General features: G+C 45.5%; 1 protein-coding gene across 1 annotated transcript in view; it reads left to right on the forward strand.

The window, feature by feature from the left end:
- ACADVL (acyl-CoA dehydrogenase very long chain) overlaps positions 1-13271 on the forward strand; it is a 34949-nt gene extending 21678 nt beyond the window's left edge. The window contains exons 14-20 of the mRNA XM_060281921.1: positions 192-293; positions 2924-3021; positions 4808-4880; positions 6105-6177; positions 9797-9869; positions 10321-10396; positions 11106-13271. Of these exons, the coding sequence (XP_060137904.1) occupies positions 192-293; positions 2924-3021; positions 4808-4880; positions 6105-6177; positions 9797-9869; positions 10321-10396; positions 11106-11243 (633 nt within the window). The 3' untranslated portion in view covers positions 11244-13271. The remainder of the gene's footprint in view (positions 1-191; positions 294-2923; positions 3022-4807; positions 4881-6104; positions 6178-9796; positions 9870-10320; positions 10397-11105) is intronic.
- The last annotated feature ends 8464 nt before the right edge of the window (positions 13272-21735 follow it).

Here is a 21735-nt window from a genome sequence, read left to right on the forward strand (position 1 = left end):
CTCTCTTTCTTTCATCTTGTCCTGAATCTGTCCCGCTCATGCTCAGGCTCTTGATTTTAAACCTGCCTTGCCCAGGACTCTGGGCCATCCACACCCTTGGATTGAAAGCCCTTGTGTTAAGGTCAGAACCGCTGGGGGAATCCTGGTTCTGTCCGCCTTGACCCTCCTCTTCTCTCCCCACTCTGCCGCAGGATGCTGGCGTGGAACGTGTGCTGCGTGACTTGAGAGTTTTCCGGATCTTTGAGGGAACCAATGACATCCTGCGGCTGTTTGTTGCGCTCAATGGATTTCAGGTGGGTTGTTGGGAATGTGTGTCTGTGGTTCAGAATCGGAGGAGGAGGAGAGGAAAGAGCACAGTGTTTTTAATAATAATAATAATAATAGTAATAATATAATATAATAATTTATTATTTATACCCCGCCCATCTGGCTGGGTTTCCCCAGCCACTCTGGGCGGCTTCCAACAGAAAGATAAAACACAATAATCTATTAAACATTAAAAGCCTCCCTGAACAGGGCTGCCTTCAGATGTCTTCTAAAAGTCTGGTAGTTGTTTTCCTTTTTGACATCTGTTGGGAGGGCGTTCCACAGGGCAGGCGCCACCACCGAGAAGGCCCTCTGCCTAGTTCCCTGCAACTTGGCTTCTCGCAACGAGGGAACCGCCAGAAGGCCCTCGGTGCTGGACCTCAGTGACCGGGCAGAATGATGGGGGTGGAGACGCTCCTTCAGGTATACTGGACCGAGGCCATTTAGGGCTTTAAAGGTCAGCACCAACACTTTGAATTGTGCTCGGAAACGTAGGCAGGAGGGGAACTTCTGTGTTGCCCCCGTGGCTTTCAGCCATTGATGAGAACATTGGAAGAACTCCGTTGGATCAGGCCTAAGGCCCACCTATTCCTTAAAAAGAATTTTTTTAAAAAATAAACTTTATTATACATCAATTAAGATCAGTTTGCATATTACTAATAACATTTAACTTAGACCGTACATGCAACACATCCAATACACACTACACATATTACAACATAAACACACCAAACACACCCTTGACCCTAACTTCCAAGTCTCTTAATTGTGCTATACAGTATTACATTTTTTAAACTATACACATCATTATTTTAGTTTCCATTTCTTCCAACTGATCTTATTATGTACTTTCTTTATATTTCATGATTCATTCTACGTCTGCCAGGAGGTTAGCATTATCACAGTAATTTCTAAGGCATTCTTTAAAAATTGTTCAGTCTTTATTAACTTTTTGTATTGAGTTTCTTCTTAATAATAATAAGAAGGCCCACCTATTCCAGTGTCCGTCTTTGCAGAGCAGCCAGCCTGATGCCTCAGGGAGACAGACCCACAGGCAGGGGGTGAGCGCAGCCGTTCTCTCTCTCTCTCTCTGCTTGTTTGGTTGATTTTTTAATATGGAGAGAGAGATCCCACTGTCCTTTAGAAAATAAACAGCAGCTTACAGAAATTCATATCCAAAACCATAAAAGCAATGCTCCCAAAGGCTATAGTGGATTTTTTTACGATACCACCTTGCAGCTCCCCATTGGCTAGTATTCAGTAGTGGTGTTTAAGCTGTGACTAATAGCTGTTCACAGACATCTCCTCCCTCCATGAGTGTGGCTTAATCATCTTTGGAAGCCCCACCCTGTGGCTGTAAGTTCCACGGGTTAATTTTGCCTTTCAAATTAAAAACAGAATTATTTTTTTTGCTTCTTTTTATATCTGCTTTTTGCAACCACGCGTTCAAATGCTGTCACAGTTCCTGGAACCAGAACCGCTACCTGGAAACGAACACAGGCACACAAAAAACCCCACTGTCACTGCCTGTCAACTGTACCTACCACACAGGGTTGTTGTGGGCATTCGGTGAGGGCGGGAGGAAGCATGTCAGTGCTGCCTTGAGTTCCTTGGGGAGAAGGTGGCATATCAATGCAGTAAATATTAAAGATAGTCCCCACTCACATGAGCATCTTAAATTGGGCCTGGTAGCATAAAGTGCTGGAGGAGACTCTTGAGAGTCCCATGGACTGCAAGAAGATCAAACCTCTCCATTCTGAAGGAAATCAGCTCTGAGCGCTCGCTGGAAGGACAGATCCTGAAGCTGAGGCTCCAATACTTTGGCCACCTCATGAGAAGAGAAGACTCCCTGGAAAAGACCCTGATGTTGGGAAAGATGGAGGGCACAAGGAGAAGGGGACGACAGAGGACGAGATGGTTGGACAGTGTTCTTGAAGCTACGAATATGAGTTTGACCAAACTGCGGGAGGCAGTGCAAGACAGGAGTGCCTGGCGTGCTATGGTCCGTGGGGTCACGAAGAGTCGGACACGACTAAACGACTAAACAACAACAACAACAACAACGTAAAGGCAGCCAGATCCTGTAGAACAGGGGGGGCCAACTCCCAAGAGACTGTGATCTACTCACAGAGTTAAAATCTGGTGGTGATCTGGGGGTTCAGGTCAAAATTGTTGAGCTTTTTTAGGAAGGAGGAAGGGCCCATTTTTAGGGGTTCAGGTCAAAGTTGTAGGGCTCTTTTAGGGGGAAGGAAAGCCCTGTTTCTTTGGGGTGCAGGGCAAAACTTTTGAGCTTTTTTGGGGGGAGCCAGTGATCTACCAGTGATCTACCACAAACATCCAGTGATCTACCAGTAGATCACGATCCACCTGTTGGACGTGCCTGCTGTAGAATAAGCATTATTATGACCTGACACATGTATTCTGGGGGGCTTCGCTATTCTGGACCAAGTGGTGTTTCTGCGCCATCATCAAGGGGTGCCCTATCTAGAGCGTGTCACAGTAGTCTAGACACATTTTTGCTAGCTTTTTACGAGCCCTCAAAGCCTGGAATCCACCGGACTTTTCAATATAACCACTCCCTCTTGCTGACCTCTCCCCTCCTCTTTCCCTATCCCAGACCGCCGGGAACGAGCTCCGCGGGTTGCAGCGCGCCATGAAGAATCCCCTTGGAAACGCTGGGCTCCTCGTCAGCGAGGTTGGGAAGCGAGTCCGCAGGTACTGATCTCCCAAGGGGTGGGGTGGGCATAGAACAGAATGAAAGCTATCCAATAGTTTTACATATCCCCACCCCCGAGCGGTAATATGTTTCGGGGGTTCCAGCAATACACCCTGGGGTAGTTTCCTTTGAATGAGGCCACTGGAGGCTAGTGATCTTCTGTTTGGTCTACTCCAGTGCTCTCCACATGGGGCTGCCCTTGGAGATGGTCCGGAAACTGCAGCTAGCTCAGAATGGGGCTGCTATGGGCAACACGATGGGACCATGGACTGCCACTTTTTGAAAGCACAGGGCTGGGGGCCAGTGAGCTGGCAGGCCCAGTTCAAGGTGTCAGTGCGAGCTTATAAGGCCGTAAATAGCTTGGGACCCAAGTATTTAAGAGAGTGTGACTTCTCCCAATATCAACCACTTCTTGTTAATTTTTCTCACTCGATTTTTTTTAAAAATCTTTTTTTCTGTAAGCCACTTTGAGGACTTTTTGCTGCCAGGCAGTGTATAAATTTTATTAAATAAACAACGACAATAGTCGCAGATTCTTTGTGACATACAGTTTTGATTACAACTGTATCCAGGGGAGTCTAGGCAGAGAAGCTGCAACTCTCTTAAACATGCATCCCCAAACTTCGGCCCTCTAGATGTTTTGGACTACAATTCCCATCTTCCCTGACCACTGGTCCTGTTAGCTAGGGATCATGGGAGTTGTAGGCCAAAACATCTGGAGGGCCGCAGTTTGGGGATGCCTGCTCTTAAAACTAAGGTGTCCAAGTTTGCTGCCTTCCCACCAACTTCTGGGGGACATGACCCCCTCCCCAATGCTGTTAGCTTCCCCTCCCCCCCCTCTCTCTCTCTCTCTCTGACTGCAAAAGCTGTCAAGTCAGTTGTTCTCTTTCACACATGCAGACACCTCGAGTGACATCCCCTCCAGCCAGGGGGCAGTGGGGAAGAAAGGCCTGCCCCCCCCTTTTGTCAGACTGGCTGTCACCTTTCTCCTGCTATCCAGTTTCCATGGCAATGCGTTGCCCCCAATTTATATAACTAATGGGATTTTTAACAGACCTGACCAGGGCTGTTTAAGTAAATGAAACGAAGTAATGTGACCTAATTTGACCATTTATTCCCCCCCCCCCCGGAGGATGCGTATGAGGAGATGCGGCCCTCAGGCCAGAAAATGGTTCCTTCCCCCCTCCATTTAGCTGTGATTCCTGCTTTGCAGGGGGTTAAACCAGAGGCCTCCTTGGGACCTTGCTATCTGGACACTGGAAGTTACGCTGCCTCTTAATATGGAAGCCCCGCATTTCATCACAAAGAGGCCTCCTCCTCCTCTTCCTCGTCCAATGAATCTGTTTTAATTCTCTCCTGTCTTTTTTCTTCATTTTCTCTCAAAGCAATCTGGACAGGTGGCAGCTGCCCCTTCCGCCTTGTGGCAGTGAGTTCCATAAGTTAGTCACGTGTTGCATGACAGAAACAAATTCCAACCGCCCTTTTGTCGTCCTTATAAACGCCGGCTACCTTCTGCTGAACCAACCTTGAGTTTCAGTAGGTGGAGGAGAGAATAATTTCTCTCTCTCTCTCTCTCTCTCTGTATGTCTTTCCACATCATTCATGGTTTTTGTAAGCCTCTCTGGAGTCCTGGTTTGAGTCATCCTCTCATTGTGTCTCTGTTCCCCCTTCCCCTCCTAAAAGGCACCGTTTTGGAAGCATTTTATTTTAAGGGCTCTCCTTTTTTCTATACCTTCTCTTGCTGTAAGAATCATGCCCTCTTTGTCTTCCTCCTGCCCCTTCCAGGAAAGCCGGTTTAGGAACGGGGATAACCTTGAAGTCTATAGTGCACCCAAGTCTGAACTCCAGCGGTGAGCAGGTAAGTGGTGGCGGCTCAAACCCAGCTGATCTTTTTGGATCCTCTGCACTTTGATTGATTGCATTGTTATCCCAACTTTTCCTCCTCCAGTTTGCTCAAGGTGGTTCTCCTCCTCCTCCTCCTCCTCATTTTGAACCCCACAGCAACCCTGTGAGGTAGATTAGGCTGAGAGAGGCAGTGACTGGGCCCCCGAGGTCACTCTGTGAGCTTCGTGGCTGAGTGGGGATTCGAACCCTGATCTTATCCAGGTCCTAGCCTGGCACTCTAATCCCCTACACCACACTAGCTCTCCACTTGCCTTTTGGAGAGCCAAGCAGGATTTATTTTGTAATTTTATTGCACAAATTTATATTCTATTTTCCAAATGGCATGTTTTTCGGGTGGGGTTGAGGTGGGGTGAGGGTTTACATTGATTTTTGAGGATGGATACTAGAGAGCAAGTTCCAGGCATGTTGAAACAGGTTCTAAAGCAACATTGGCAAAACCAATGTAACAAAATGCAAATTTCTCTCTCTCTCTTTGCCTTGCTTATGCACATAATTTTGATGAATACTGTACTTTATAAACTGCATAGAGATCACACACACCCCCGGCAGTATACACTAGTGGCCAAAATTGTGGAAGCCTTCTGGAAAAAGTTTATTTCCAAGGTTTGATGGCTCATAACACCTGATTGGCTCTCTAAACACTCATGTTCATTGGCTACATTCAAATGATACTGCCTATCAACCTAAACAAGTTGTGCTTCCTTTTTCTGGTTATTTGGCTATAACCTTTGATAGAACACAGATAATTGAACGTTGTTGCATTACATTCTTCATTAAATTATATTTCCATTGATATATAATTTTATAGTATTATTTATAGTATAGTATAGTATTTCCATTGATATATAATTTTATAGTATTATTCCAAAAAAGTGGTGTTATGAGCCATCAAACCTCAGAAATACATTTTTTTCCAAAATATTTCCACAATTTTGGCCACTAGTATAGAAATCTTGCTAAATAAACAAAGCACTAAACTGGAGAGAGTCAGTCATATTCAGACATGTATTCTTATTTAGAGAAGCAAAATACAACCTGTGGATTTTATCTATATTTTGACAATTTTATTACATCATCTTGTTTTTAATGTCAGCCTTTATACCGAGGCAGACCATTGGGGCCAATCTAGCTCAGTATTGCTTACACTGACTGGACTCTACCTCTTCCTTCTTTTTAGTTGGTACGGGCGATCGATCTTTTTGGTGGTGTTGTAGAAGAGAAGATTCTGAAACACGGCAAAAAGATTATTGGTGAGTGTGGGTTTTTTAAAAACTGAAATAATGGGCTAATGCTGCCAATTTCTTCAAAAGTCCAATACAATAGAAGCAGCACGCAAGGGCACAAGATTCAATCAAGTTTCAATCAAATATTATTAGTACAAAAAGAAAACAATAAGAGAACCATATACAAACGCTGACACAGAAGCCAAAACCAAACATCAAGCAAATAGCATATACAAATAAATACCGAAAGGCAAACCAGTCTTTATGGTTTTTGAGGCTATGTGGCGGTCAGCAAAGTGGCAGCAGGTCGAACGAAGTGTCAATAATAGACAAGCTGCCGGCGTTTTTCACCTGTTTCGCCCATATGACGGGCTTCTTCAGTAGTTTCTCCTTCTGCTTTCTGTTATGTTGAATGCATTCACTGGTGGTATAAACCAGGTCTTATTAGTATTCGAACTAAATTACTAATATACATCTAAACAAACGAATATCAAAGGCAGTACTTACAATTCGTATGAAACCACTTATCTTGGCTTAGGCCACAATGCTCAAGTTCTTATTTCAAAAGGTTCTCTCATGCGGCTTTGATACATTTACATATTCACTGCACACGAAATTTCATACCAATGGCAAATTTAGCTGGTCTCTAAGGTGCTGCTGGAAGGAATTTTTTTGTTTTGACTACGTCAGCCCAACACGGCTACCTACCTGCAAACAGAGAGGACAATGATGGTAACAGGGCAAAGATGGAAAAGCAGAACCGTGTAATAGGCACGTAAAATGAACACAGTTGCATGTGAGTTAAAATAACAATGTCCAAGTAAAGACTATTAACTTTTATCAGTTCATCAAGCAGAGTTCCAGATGGTCTTGGGAATGGTATATGTCATAAAGGGATGGCAAACCATTTAAAAGGGGTCTGGAGGTTCTAGTCCTTGTCAAAATCTCAAAATTATGCATAATTTTCTTTATGATAGCTGTGTTCTGGAATGAGTAGCGCCAAGTTTCCAGTGTAAGATTTGGGGCAGTTTTCCATTGAGCTGCAACTACTATTCGTGCTGCCAAGATCATATATAAAAGCAGTTCTTCTTACAATATATTTGCATTGGTCTCTTCAAAAATATTCAGTAACGTTAATTTTGGAACAAAATTAAAAAATTCCTTCAGTAGCACCTTAAAGACCAACTAAGTTTTTATTTTGGTATGGGCTTTCGTGGGCATGCACACTTCATCAGACAACATGCAGTATAGTTTCTTTAGTGATATTTATCATTTTGGTCAAAATTATATTCTAAAAATCATGCACCAACTGAAGTTCCCACCACAAATGAAGTTTGCCAAGTTTATTGCAACCCCTCCAACAATTAGATGATACAGAAGAAAACATTTTTGACATTTACAGAGGAGTGCAATACTCCCTGTGCAGAAATTTTAAGGAGTTTCTCCTAAGAATACAGGAAACATTCCGCCCCCGCCCCCCGCATCCCTTCAAAGAATTTGTGTGCCAGTATCTAGTTCCCATACCTTTTTAAGGGGTTCTATAAATCTGTAATCAAGGCTATTTTTAATCCCATTAAATTAAAGCATAAAATTGGTGAGCAATCCCAGATTCTTTAGCTACACTTGCAGGGGTGCAGTGGGGGCTAGAGCATAATGAGGGAGCCCAGCGGCTGGATCAGACCACAAGGCCCACCTTGGCCAGCATCCTGTTTTCACAGTGGTCACCCAGATGCACCCAGGTCCTGCCTGCCGACTTCCAACCAGATGCCTATTGGAAGCCTGCAAAGAGGTTCTGAGCACAAGAGCCCTCTCCCCTCCTGAGGTTTCCAGAAACTGGTATTCAGTAGCATTTTTATCAAATACTAGCTGGACCCGGCCACGCGTTGCTGTGGGATGAATGGTGGGTGTCAGATGTTTTGTCTTATCTGGGAAGTTATTTTTGGAGTGGAAGTTGTGTTGGAGGTTAGGATTGTTGAGGGTCGGTGTGCGTCTGGTGTTGGGGTTGTCGATGGCGGTTTTTGGATGTGGTTTGTTTTTCCTTGGATGGTGTGGTGTGATGAGTTTCATGGTCTATCCCGAGTTGGTTGTTTTATTCTACTGGGGTCTTTGGCGGAGGTGAGGGGATTGGAGTTGTGGTATGATTTTTGTTTTCTTGGCGTTGGCGGTGGATATTTGGGGTTTTGGTTTGTCTTGTTGTGGACTGCAGGTTGTTGTATTGTCGATGTTGGGTATCGCATGGGTGGTGGGTGGTGTTTGGTTTTGGAGGTTAGTGGTGTGAGGTGGGGGGTTAGTGGGTAGACGTGGGATGGCGTAAAGTTGTAGAGGGTGGGTGTGAAATGTAGGTAGTCATGGGTTCCTAGGTGGTTTTATTTTGGGGGTGTAGTGGTTATATGTTAATGGTGGAAAGTTATGTAGGTGGGGTCCGAGGTGTCGTGTCTTTCCTTTACAATCCTGTGTGGAGTGGAAGAGGTGTAGGTGTCCGAGGGAGGTTGAGGTCTGTGGAGTCCTATTGTTTATTGGGTGGTTGGGTGTGTTGATGGTAGCGTCTCCCGGGGCAGCCTGGGTCTTGGGGAGGTTGAAGTGGGTCCCGGACCGGCCTGCTTCCCTTGGAGACGCCTGTGGGTTTTTCGGGGTGTGTTGGTCGGCGGGAAAGCGGGTAACAGAACGGCCTTGTTTCCGAGGAGGCGGTTGTGCTGGTGTCGGGGCCTGTCGGGTGGTGTGGTAGTGTCTGAGGGAGCGGTCTTGGTACCGAGGAGGCGGCCACGTTGGTGTCGGCTGTGTCCGATACTGTCTTGGAGACCTCTGGGACGGCGTGGGCCTGGGTTACCCAGAGGCTTGGCGGATGGATCTCCCTGGCCGGCATTGTTCGTGTCTGAGGCGGGGTCTGTGGGGTGTTGTTTAGTCTCCATGGGGAGGGAGGTGGAGGAGGAGGTGTTGGGATTATGCCACCGGAGGGCGCTGTTTTGTTTTGGGGGGAAACACCTTTTTACCTGTTTTAGGTATGAGATGTGTACAATCCAAGGTTATGCAAACACTCGGGGATTGGCGTGGACCATTGTGTCCAAATTTCAACACAATCGGTCAAGCGGTTTCGGAGAAAAGTGGAGCCCACAGATACACCCTTTCTCCATTTTTATATACAGTGGTGCCTCGCTAGAAGAATGCCCTGTAAAGCTAATTTTTCGCTTAACGAAGAGATTTTTTGAGCGGAAGTTGCCTCGCTAGACGAATTCGTTTTGTGAAAAATTCGTCTAGCGAATCGCGGTTTCCCATAGGAATGCATTGAAATTCAATTAATGCATTCCTATAGGCAATTTTTTATAAAAATTACAATGCATTCCTATGGGATTCGCTAGACGAATTTTTCGCAAAACGAATTGACTCACAGAACTAATTAAATTCGTCTTGCGAGGCACCACTGTATATAGACTGAGGGTAAGCAACTGGAGAGGAGCTGTTAGTTTCATTTACTCCTTGCAGGAATGAGGTGGCTTCTTAAGAGAACCCAGCTGCCCACTATTGGGAAAAAGGATGCTGGGAACTTGGATCTCTTGGGGTTTTTTTTGTTGTGCTTATCTCCATCCTGGCTTCCTAGTATAACTGCTGGTATCTGTTCTCTCTCTCGCTCTCTCCCCACAAATCCCAGATGAACAATTCGTGTTGAAACGCATCGCTGACAGTGCAATTGATTTGTACGCCATGGTTGTGGTGCTCTCCAGGTAAGGCCTATTTTCCAGGAACACAGGAAGTTGCCTTATATACTGAGTCACACCCACTGATTCATTTGTATTGTCCACCTTGACTGGAAACAGTAGCTTTCCCGAGTTTCTGATGGGAAGTCTCTACCAGCCCTCCCTGGCAATCCCATCAGGGATTGAACCCGGAATCTTCCGCATGCAGTCAGATATGCTCTCCCACTGAGCTATGACCCTTCCCCTCTTCTGGTTGCCCTGAGGATAAGTCCCCACCCCCACCCCAAATCCCATTTGCAGGCCATGTCCTAGAATCTTAGAATTGTAGAGTTGGAAGGGACCCAAGGGTCATCTAGTCCAACTTCCTGCAATGCAGAAATCTCAGCCTTCAAGAAAGCTGCTTTCTTTGGAGATCTGGGGTCAGTTTTCTCCCGTCCCCAAAACAAATTCTCATGCCTTTTCTGTCTCTCCCTGGTAGGGCATCCCGGTCCCTGGAGCGTGGAGAACCCACAGCCCAGCATGAGAAGATGCTTTGTGACACTTGGTGCATCGAGGTAAGGATCTCCCGTTCTTGCTTTGCATGAGAACAGCCGTTGTGGTTTTTTAGATTTCTATGTGGCCCCCTGTTTTATGTGATCTCTGCTCAGAAATCAGTGGTGCATGGTTCGTTCTTGGGGCTGTGATTGTATTACTCATTTATTTAAAGCATTTTTTTAAAAAAATCCCACTCTTGGACAGCCTTTTGAGTGGCTTATGAATGTAAACTATAAGACAGTGCCTGTCTCGCTCCCTCCCTGGGAGAAGTGAGGTTACAGGGAACCAGGCAGAGGGCCTTCTCGGTGGTGGCACCCGCCCTGTGGAACACCCTCCCTTCAGATGTCAAGGAAATAAACAACTATCTTGACTTTTAGAAGACATCTGAAGGCAGCCCTGTTTAGGGAAGCTTTTAGTGTTTGATGTTTTATTGTGCTTTTAATTCTGTTGGGAGCCGCCCAGAGTGGCTGGGGAAACCCAGCCAGATGGGCGGGGTATAAATAATAAATTGTTGTTGTTGTTGTTTGTTGTTGTTGTTATTACAGTCTAAAAGTCATAGCACAAAAGGAAAAGGGGTCCGGAGGGAGGATGAAAAAAACAAACCCTGAGGCACAATAATTGTTACTTTAAGCACAGGCATGTGCGGCGCATCAAAGAGAGTGGAGACTTGGCCCTGTGCTGAGATTTCCACCATTTTTATGCTCCATCTCCCGCTCTTCCCCCACTCAGGCCTACGACCGCATCACTCAGAACCTGAGCTCCCTCCGTTCCGACAACACACGCCACTTCTTCAGGAACCTCCGGGGCATCTCCAGAGCGTTGGTGGAGAACGAAGGGGTGGTTTCCCACAACCCTCTGGGCATCTGAGACGTGTCAGCCGTTCTTGGAGCTGTCTCCTACACCCTCTTTGCCCCCACCCTAACAGACACAACGATTAGAGCCTGCAGATTCAGAAAGGAGGGGGTCAACCGTCCGTAGCTCATTCCCCCTCCCAAGAGAAATACACCTCTTTGCTTTATAAATGCCTTAATGGACTCCTGTGCGTTTTGGCAGGGTACGTGAAGACTAGAGTATGATCATAGAATTGTAGAGTTGGAAGGGACCCAGAGGGTCATCCAGTCCAACCCCTCTGCAATGCAGGAATCACAGCTATTATTTTGCTCAAGTAGTAGGTAGAACTTTGAAGGGAGTGGGGAGAAGCTTTCATTTGAATTCCGTATTTCGCTTCCTTTGGGAGTGTGGCAAATCTTCCCTTCCACGCATGTGCACCGTGACCTTAGCTAAGACTCTTCTCCCGTCCCCCAGTGCAATTATCATAAATTCTGAGGTCAGAATTCTCTGAATTGCAAAAGGGGACCAGACTCCTAAATCCAGCTGCTTGCCTATTTCATTGGCGTCCCAGAATTCACGAGCCACTTGAGTTGGAAAGTTTAGCTATAAATCGGTGCTGTGTATAAAGCCCTCTGCCTCTGATTGCTGTATTTTCTGCGGAAAAAAACCTATTAAATTGCGTCGACAAATCTTTGGAGTGAAGCTGGAGAGCTGCTGAAGTGGGGTGGGTTTCTCAGATAAACTATCCAGTGTAATGCACGTGTTAACATCAGAAGAGCGCTGCAGCCGGATCAGGCCCCCCAATCCAGCACCCTGTTCCCCTTTGGGAATCCCAGAAGCAGAACCTGAATGCAAACAGGCTTTTGCCACTTGTGATTTCCAACAACTGGTGTTCCAAAGCATAAGAGGAGCCCGGTTGCTGGATCAGGCCAAGGGCCCACCTAGTCCAGCATTCTTTTCTCAAGGTGGCCCAACCAGGTGCCCCAAAAGGAAGCTGGCAGGCAGGGCCAGAATGCAACAGCAGTGCTGGCCCCACTTGTGACCCCCAGCAAGCTGCCTCCAACAGTGCATGTAGATAGAACATAAACCATTGTGGCTAGCAGCCATTTGATAGTCTTTACCTCCAGGAGTTTGTCTTGCCCTCCTGTAAAGCCATCGTAGTTGGTGGCCACCGCTACCTCCCTGTGGGAACGGATTCTGCAGTTTTAACTTCTGTTAAAGGAGAACTTCCTTTTATCCGTCTTGAATCTTCCAAGTGTTGATTTAAAAATAGCCGCTGTCACACACGCAGGAAAATTAGAGAAAGTGGAAGGCAGCACATCGGAGAGCAGAGCATGGGTTTTTAATACCCAGTCTGCAAGGCTTTTTACAGAAAAGGGGGGCCAGGGAACATCTATAGTGGCAGAGGAAAACATGTCTTGCCAACTGGGCAGTTTCTGTGACGTTCTTGGATCAAACCTATCCATTCTGAAGGAAATCAGCCCTGAGCGCTCACTGGAAGGACAGATCCTGAAGCTGAAGCTCCAATACTTTGGCCACCTCATGAGAAGAGAAGACTCCCTGGAAAAGACCCTGATGTTGGGAAAGATGGAGGGCATAAGGAGAAGGGGACGACAGAGGATGAGATGGTTGGACAGTGTTCTCGAAGCTACGAACATGAGTTTGACCAAACTGCGGGAGGCAGTGGAAGACAGGAGTGCCTGGCGTGCTCTGGTCCATGGGGTCACGAAGAGTCGGACACGACTAAACGACTAAACATACACATCTTGGCCTCCCAGAGCTCACTTAACTGCTTACCTCTCTTTCTCAGCCAAAATTGTGTTGGAGCTTGGCACTTGTTGAAAGTAAGAGTCTTGGAATTTAAGTTTTATGTAGCCCAGGCCATTTGAAGGGGGAAAATTTGAAGTTGTCACAGTTGAAATGCAATGTTGGGGGAGTGGGCCATCCCAAGCATCTTTTTCCCCCTTTTGGATCTGCTGTACTAATGATTGTTGTCAACATTCCCAGTTACGGATGTCATCTGATTGTGTTTTATGAACAGTGTTATTAAACATGTGGAATTGGGCTGGTGTATGCTTGATGTAACTTGTCACATTACAAAAATTTCCAAAAGGAACTCTCGGCCGTGACATTTTTAAAGCAACCTCCCTTTTGAAAACAATTCCAAAGCCTGAGCATTTTGCTGGGTCTCAAGTGTGTCATGAAACTTTCCCCTGACTTTTTGTGATCTGGGATGTGTCAACCAGCAGGCTTCAAAAGGGGCCCAACAATACTACACCTCCCAGAATGCCCTTGGAGAGGGGGCAGAGTTTGCAATATGTCCTGCAAATCTTTTAAGCTGGCAGCTGTTTGGGAGAGAGATTAGGAGATTAAGGTTGTACATGTACAAACTGCCTCCGAGATGCCAGTGAAAAGGCAAGGTAAGAGGGCCGTCCTGTCATTTGTTTTTATTCCTTTTAGTGAACGTGCCCCTCTCCTGTGGAATATATTCAGGGTGCTGGCTTGAGGGGAAGGGTGGTTGCTCCATTCTAGGGCTATAAATCTTTAATCCGTTTTTCAGTTCTTGTTTTGTGCACAGTTATGCACACACTTCCTCTTAGGCTAAAAGGTGCAGGGAGAAATCCTGCCCAAGGGTGATCAGCTAATGCTGGGTGGCCGCGCTATTTCACTGCTCTTACTCTGGGGTGTGAGAGAGCTGGTCATTCTGCCCATTTTGGCACTGCGGGTTTGTTGATTGAAACAGCAACCCTAAGCCGCTTCTTATCGTAAGGGGTATGGAGCAGGCTGGTGGCAGAGTTACTCCGTGGTAGAGCATCCCCTTTGCATGCCGGATTGCCGGAAGGTCCCAGGTTCAGTGCCAAATGGTGTTTCCAGTTAGGGCAGAGAATGCCCCTATCTGAAATCCAGGGGAGCTAGATGGACCTTGGTGATCAGATGTGGTATAAAGCAAATTCCTGTGTTCCTATGAGATGAACTATGAATAACCGTATTGGTTTGCCGTGGCAACATGTCAAGTTGAAAAGTCATACAGAAAAATATATTGGGAAATGCTGTAGCTCAGTGGTAGAGCTCCTGCTCCGCATGCAGAACGTCCCAGGCATCTCCAGGTAGGGCTAGGAAAAGCTCCTGCTTGAAACCACCCACACTGAGTCCGTAGGCAGTACTGAGCTGCATGGTCCAAGGACTTTGCATGATACAGTACGTTTCCAAGCACAATTCAAAGTGTTGGTGCTGACCTTTAAAGCCCTAAACGGCCTCAGTCCAGTATACCTGAAGGAGCGTCTCCACCCCCATCGTTCTGCCCGGACACTGAGGTTCAGCGCCGAGGGCCTTCTGGCGGTTCCCTCGTTGCGAGAAGCCAAGTTACAGGAAACCAGGCAGAGGGCCTTCTTGGTGGTGGCACCCGCCCTGTGGAACACCCTCCCATCAGATGTCAAAAGAGAGAAACAACTACCAGACTTTTAGAAGACATCTGAAGGCAGCCCTGTTTAGGGAAGCTTTTAATGTTTAATAGATTATTGTATTTTAATATTCTGTTGTAAGCTGCCCAGAGTGGCTGGGGAAACCCAGCCAGATGGACGGGGTATAAATAATAAATTATAATAATTATCATCATCATCATCATACAGTTTTGAAGAGTTGGCGAGGGGTTGAGTCTGTGTCTGCTGGGATGTTTGCAACGGAAAGGTGGTTGCCCCGTGAAAATTGTGTGTTATGTATCACTTCTGGGAAGGGGTCGTAGCCCAGTGACAGAGTATCTGTAGTGAATGCAGAGCATCCCAGATAGGGCTGGGATCTTCCCCTACCTGAAACCCTGGAGATTCGCTGCCAGTCTGTGTAGACAATACTGAGCTCGATAGGCCAATAGTCTATATAGAGCAGCTTCTTACGTTTCCCTGTGTGTGCATGTGCATTGGGGTGCCTTGAGCACTTGTTTTGAGTATGTTTGTCTTGCAGGTATCCATAATTTGGATAGCGCTGAGGTGCTGTTGTGCACTGTGCAAGACTGTACATGGAATGAGGAACAGAGGCATTCTTACACTGGCCACATTGTCAACTTATTTGCTGGTGCTTCTGAATAGCAGTTGCTGGAAGCCTCGGGGGAAGGGGGGAGAGTGCTCTTGTGCTTGGATCCTGCTTGCAGGTTTCCCCACAGACATCTGCTGTGAGAACAGGATGATGGACTGGGTGGGCTACTGAACTGATCTAACAAGGATCAGAGAGAAGTGGGACCCTGATCCAATTGACTTGGGAACACACTGTGAACAAAACAGGTGAAGTGTGTCTGTGTGTTATGCATTCTGCAGCAAAACAATGCAGCCACATTGCATAGAATTGTAGATTTGGAAGGGACCTCCTTCCAGGCGAATGCAATGCATTTCCAGAGTATGCATGAATATATGCCTATTCCCTATCCCTAATTATTTTAAACAGGGAGGCTTGTGTACCTTCTTGCCGAAGGGCTTCCCTTAACCAAGACCAAGGGAATACAAACTGCACATTGGAGAGATGCTCTTCTTGATTACTTTGCATGTCCTGGGGCTGAACCATGACAATAGAAACTTGTCCCAGGACTCTGTGCCAACTCAAAACATCCCGAAAGGCTGTAGATCAGTGGCAGAACATCCACTTTGCATGCAGAACATCCCAGTTTCAATCCCCAGCAACATCTGCAGGTAGGGCAGGGAAAAATTCCATGCCTGAAACTATGAAGAGTCACTGTTAGTCAGCTTCTTATATTCCTAGCCAATTAATAATTTGTATAGGCCTAAATGCACTAGAGTGGAGGGAGGATGAACAAGAATAAGTCCATGTGCTGCAGTGTCTTTGAGGCTATTGCCAGGTGCATGGTGCGACCTTTACCTTGGCAAGCCATGAGAAATTGAGACTTCCATATTTCTGTAGAGCATTTATAAAACTTCAGCCAAAAGGTTCCTACAGTAGTTTACAAAACCAGAAGAAAGGCACTTCTTTTGCCTGCAAGCTTGTGCAAGACACAACACACAAGGCAAAAAAGTTGGGGAGGGAGGAGGGGGAAAGCAAGCTCCGATAGCAGTCCTAGTTTTTATAATGGGGTCATATAGAATAATAGAATCGTAGAGTTGGAAGAGACCACAAGGGCCATCCAGTCCAACCCCCTGCCAAGCAGGAAACACCATCAAAGCATTCTTGACATATGCCTGTCAAGCCTCTGCTTAAAGACCTCCAAAGAAGGAGACTCCACCACACTCCTTGGTAGCAAATTCCACTGCCGAACAGCTCTTACTGTCAGGAAGTTCTTTCTAATGTTTAGGTGGTTTAATAGTTCTGGCTATGCATATTCTGGGCATCTTGAAGAGCAAATCGGCCCTGAAAGAATTCCTTTGCACCCCACCTCTAGTGAGATCTTGGAAAACTGGGTGATGATATATTATTGGGGGGGCATGAGGACAGGGCTCCCACAACAACAGATACCTTTGCTCAGACAGCTCATTTGGGGGCAGGTGAAATCACTGCTTTTTTCTGGGGGGATGCAGGGGTATGTATACCCCTAAACATTTTGTACCTTTGTCCATTTACTGTATTTATTTTCCCCGATTTGAACTATAAAATGGTGATTTTCTTGAGTCAAAATGAGAGTACTCCTAAACATTTTTTATTAGAAAAAAAGGCACTGGGTGAAATCCTTGCAGGACTGATGGAGTCGCTGCCCTCCCTCATGGATTGTGCCTGCGGTGACTCTCAGAAAGCAACATCTGAATGAGTGCAAACTGGTTCCATTTAAAAAACATCTGTGCTTGAGATGATAGGAAATGTTCTGCCTGTAATGAAAATTGGTGAAAATGTGTGATTTTGCAGTTAACTAGCAGTGGCATATTAACTAGCAGGGACCCAGTTAACTAGCAGGGACCCAGGTGGCGCTGTGGGTTAAACCACTGAGCCTAGGGCTTGCTGATCAGAAGGTCGGCGGTTCGAATCCCTGTGACGGGGTGAGCTCCCATTGCTTGGTCCCAGCTCCTGCCAACCTAGCAGTTCGAAAGCACGTCAAAATGCAAGTAGATAAATAGGAAGGTAATATAGCGGGAAGGTAAACGGCGTTTCCATGTGCTGCTCTGGTTTGCCAGAAGCGGCTTTGTCATGATGGCCACATGACCTGGAAGCTATACGCCGGCTCCCTCGGCCAATAATGCGAGATGAGCGCACAACCCCAGAGTCGGTCACAACTGGACCTAATGGTCAGGGGTCCCTTTACCTTTAGCAGTGGCATATATGCAAATAATGTGTCGTGTGTCTTACCAGCCTTCATCCCCCAAGCTGGTCCCCTCCAGATGTTTTGGACTACAGCTCCAATGCTGGCTGGGGCTGATGGGAGTTGTAGTCCAAACATCCTCAGATAGTGGGGAAGGCTGGTCCTACCATGAGTGTGACATGTTGCTTACGGTGAGGAGAGCAATTGTGTTGTTTGATCTATTTCTGTCCTGCTTTTCCTCTCCAAGGAGCCCTGGTGACAAGCAACGAAATAACGACACATTTTTTAAAATAGAAAACAAGATTAAAAACATTTGGAGAAAGGGGGTGTTTTTCCTCATGCAGGTAACAACTTAGTTTGTAGCATTGTTACCAGAACAATGCTAAAAAAAACTCCTAGCCCAAGAGTTGGTGAACAGGGTGTTATAAGAAAGGTCACAGAAAATTGTGCCGAGCATTTCCTTCGCTCCTTAGAGTTTTGTAGGGTTGCCATATTTAAAAAAGTGATAATCCTTTTTGTTGAGCTTTTTTTTTCAGTTTTGACCAAAGTTGTTGAACTTTTTTTTTTTTTTTTGCAAAAATACATTTTTGAGCTATTCCTAAGGAAATTAGCTGCACTTCCAACTTGGGTTGCCATACGTCCGCATTTCTCCGGGCATTTTTTTAAAAGCGAATTCTGCCCAGACACTGTTTGTGACAGTCAAATCCTGGCTATGTCGGACATATGGCAACCCTAGAGTTCTGTGTAACATAGAAGCTTGGGAACACAGGAAGTTGCCTTATACCGAGTCAGGTCACTGGGGTCCATCTAGCTCAGTATTGTCAACACTGACTGGCAGCATTGCCTCTCCAGGGCATTTTTTCCCAACCCTATCTGAAGATGCTATTGAGAATAGAAACTGGAACCTTCTGCATGCAAAGCACAGGTGCTCTGTCACTAGGCTACAACCCTTTCCCAAAAGGCCTTGCTTCCATTGCTTTTTTATTTTTTAAATGAGCTTATAGGCTAAATGAAAGAGTTATTTCTCTCAGCGACTTCACAGGGTCTCAGGAACTGGGAATGCCAAAGTCTCATTTTGCTCTGCCCTCTTGATTCAAAATGGCTCCCAGCGCTCAGACGACAGGAACCCTCAGGCTGAGTTTGGTGATGAGGGGTGTCTGAGCCTACAAAGGAGACACCCACTCACCAAGCTAGGGCTTCAACCTGACCCAGACCTGCATCATTCTTTTTATTGGGGGGGGGGGAGAGCTAATGCTTAATTAGGGTTCATTTGGTCAGCCATCTTGATTCAAAATGGCACCTGCATCAAAGCGTCTACAGTGCCTGCCATGCCCACGTCAGGAAACCTCGTGCCAAGTTTGGCAATGGCAATCTTGAGAGGCGGCTGGACCTAACCCCCCCCCCCACAAAGAAGGGCAAAGTCAGGTCAAAAGTCGGTATGCTGAATCAAAATGGTGGCCAGTGTCGAAACCACTTCCCAAAATATATATTAGATAGACCAGATAGAAGATGAGTCTAAAGGGGTGAGAGGGATTGAATGTTGGCGTGTGCTGGGTGCTGATTGGCTGAGGGTGAAGGGTGACAGTTGGAACAGGTGTGTGTGACAGTTAACGGCAGTTGGTTTTTTGGCGGGAAAAAGAGAAGGGGGTAGAGTAGCCAGGATAGGAATAGAAGTTTAAGCACATGTTATAAAATGCTAAGTATCCAGACATTTATTAAAAGCATCATGTAAGAACCTGTTACATCCAGCTTTTATTTATTTATGCTTTTATTTTTAAGTTTTACATTGTGAGCATTGCCAACAACCCATAAAGCGTCTTACATCATACCACACACAAACAATAAATTATGAGAGAAAGGCATGGCAACACACCTATATAAACCAAGACGTCCATATTTCCCGAGCTGGAGTGGATGGTGAATGTCAAGCATCTTAAGTCAGAAGCACAGGAAATAAAATATCACTAGATGACTTTAAAAAAGTTCTGGATCCTCCATCCTTCCAGAGACAACACATGAATTGTATATTTCTACACAGACACACACACACACACACCAAAAAGACAAGTGTAATCTGCTTTGAAGGTTTTTGTTTTTTCCTTCAGTCATGCACTCTATAAATTTCATGAAATAAATAAATTAAATGTAGAACTTTTTTTCCATGGCTTTCTATTGCTGGGCTATTTGAAACCCTAAGCTGCAGCAAACATCCATGTCAAACGTCCTTTAGAGCGGCAAGCTTTCATCTTATCAGTCCGCACAGCCAGCCATGCCAGTTGTGGGGACGCCTAAACAGGGGATTTAATTATTTTATATATTTCTTGATACACCTGAGGCCATTGCTTGGTATACCTGAGTCAAGATTTTATGGCAACAATGAAGATTTCTTGCTCAAACTGCCGCTCGTGTTTGGCCAGGCTATCTGGGCTGTGGCAAAGACAGTCAGAGATAATGATAGATAGATAGATAGATAGATAGATAGATAGATAGATAGATAGATAGATAGATAGATAGATAGATAGATAGATAAATAGATAGATAAATAGATAGATAGATAGTCACTCAGAAATAATTGTATCTTATTTAGTGGCAGTGGAATTCCAATAGTGAGATGGCTTGAGATGTTCTATAAGCCCAAAGTGGGCAGCCCCATGAGGCAAAAATAAGCCATGGGGAATGGAGAGAACTATTCATCAAGCAAAATAGGATGGGTGATTTGAATTAAAGCATCCGCTTGCCACCCATGAGGCAAGGTGAGGTGACTGCCTCAGGGGGCAGGATCCACTGAGACAGCAGTTCCCGGTGTAGATCTTTATTCCCCCATTGTTGCGGGTGTTGATCTTCACTCCCCTGTCTTCCCTGGCGGGGAGGGGGCACAATTTTGTGGTTTGTGTATCTTCATACATTCACATGAACGCACAAGGGCCCGTCCCCCCGCCCTCCATGTCTTAGACTGAAGAGAGAGAGGTTACCTCCATCCCCCTTTTGCTTGTTCTCCACATGCCATAAATTGTGTGTGGGTGAAGACTGCATTATGTTACCTCACACTTCTTATGGACTATAATCGTTCTAATTTAAGATAACGTTCCCACAACATAATTTAAGACAACGTTCCCACAGTCTCTATGGGGCGTCTCCCTCTAATTTTTTTCACATATTTGATTTTTAAAAAAAGGCTCCAGGCCCTTTGAAGCGTTCAGGTGCAATAGCCTCCCCAGCTACACCCAGGGGTAGACAAAATGCAACACAAAACCAATAAAAGTGCATTATAATAAACAGAAGTTCAGTAATAAAGAGAGTCCAATATTGTGGGTCAGGAAAAGGCTAGTAAAAGGACATGTCTTCAGACAAATGTTTCTGAAACAATTAACAGATTATTCTTTATGTACGCTGCTCTCCATAGGCGGCTGGCTCAGCACCATTTATTTTGTTATTTTCCAACATTTAAACCCCAGCTTTCTATGAAATATTCAAGGCAGTTTATAATTTAAAAATGAAGCTATTTTTCACCATGGCAGCATCTACACTCCGGATCTCCTTACCCATTGATATGTGTTGAAAATTCATAAGAACATAATAAGAACATATTATTAAGAGGTTAAAATCACTCCAGAATGCTGGGAAATTGTTTAAAAACAGTGTTAAAGCTCAATTGGAGTGTATATTGCAGGTCAGGGAAGGTACCATGACTGCTAAGAGGTCGCCAATGTGGTTAACAAGCAGGATCAAAGAAGCTATTAGAGATAAGAAGGCTTCATTCAGGGAAAAAAATGAAGTCTTCAAATTAATAAAACAAAAAGGAACACAAGCTTTGGCAAAAAAAGTGCAAGCAGACAGTAAGGGATGCTAAAAAAAGATTATGAGGAGCACATTGTTAAAACTATTAAGACAAATAAGAAGTTGCTTAAATGCATTAGCAGCAGGAGTGGGGGGGGAGTTTAGACCATTGGATGACAAGATAGTCAAAGAAGTCCTAAAGGAGGATAAGGATATTGTGGAGAAGCTGAATATCTCCACAGAGGATGATATAGGGCAGGCATCATCCCCAAACTTCGGCCCTCCAGATGTTTTGGACTACAATTCCCATCATCCCTGACCACTGGTCCTGTTAGCTAGGGATCATGGGGGTTGTAGGCCAAAACATCTGGAGGGCCGCAGTTTGGGGATGCCTGATATAGGGCATATCTTGGTGCCTGAACTAGCTTTTTCAGGAAGGGAGACTGAGGAACTCAGGCAGGTAGTAGTGATGAGAGATGAAGTTCTAGGCCTAAAAGACAAATTAACAACTGACAAATAGTC

Source organism: Zootoca vivipara, chromosome 13 (genome assembly GCF_963506605.1).
Source record: "Zootoca vivipara chromosome 13, rZooViv1.1, whole genome shotgun sequence".
Classification (NCBI taxonomy): domain Eukaryota; kingdom Metazoa; phylum Chordata; class Lepidosauria; order Squamata; family Lacertidae; genus Zootoca; species Zootoca vivipara.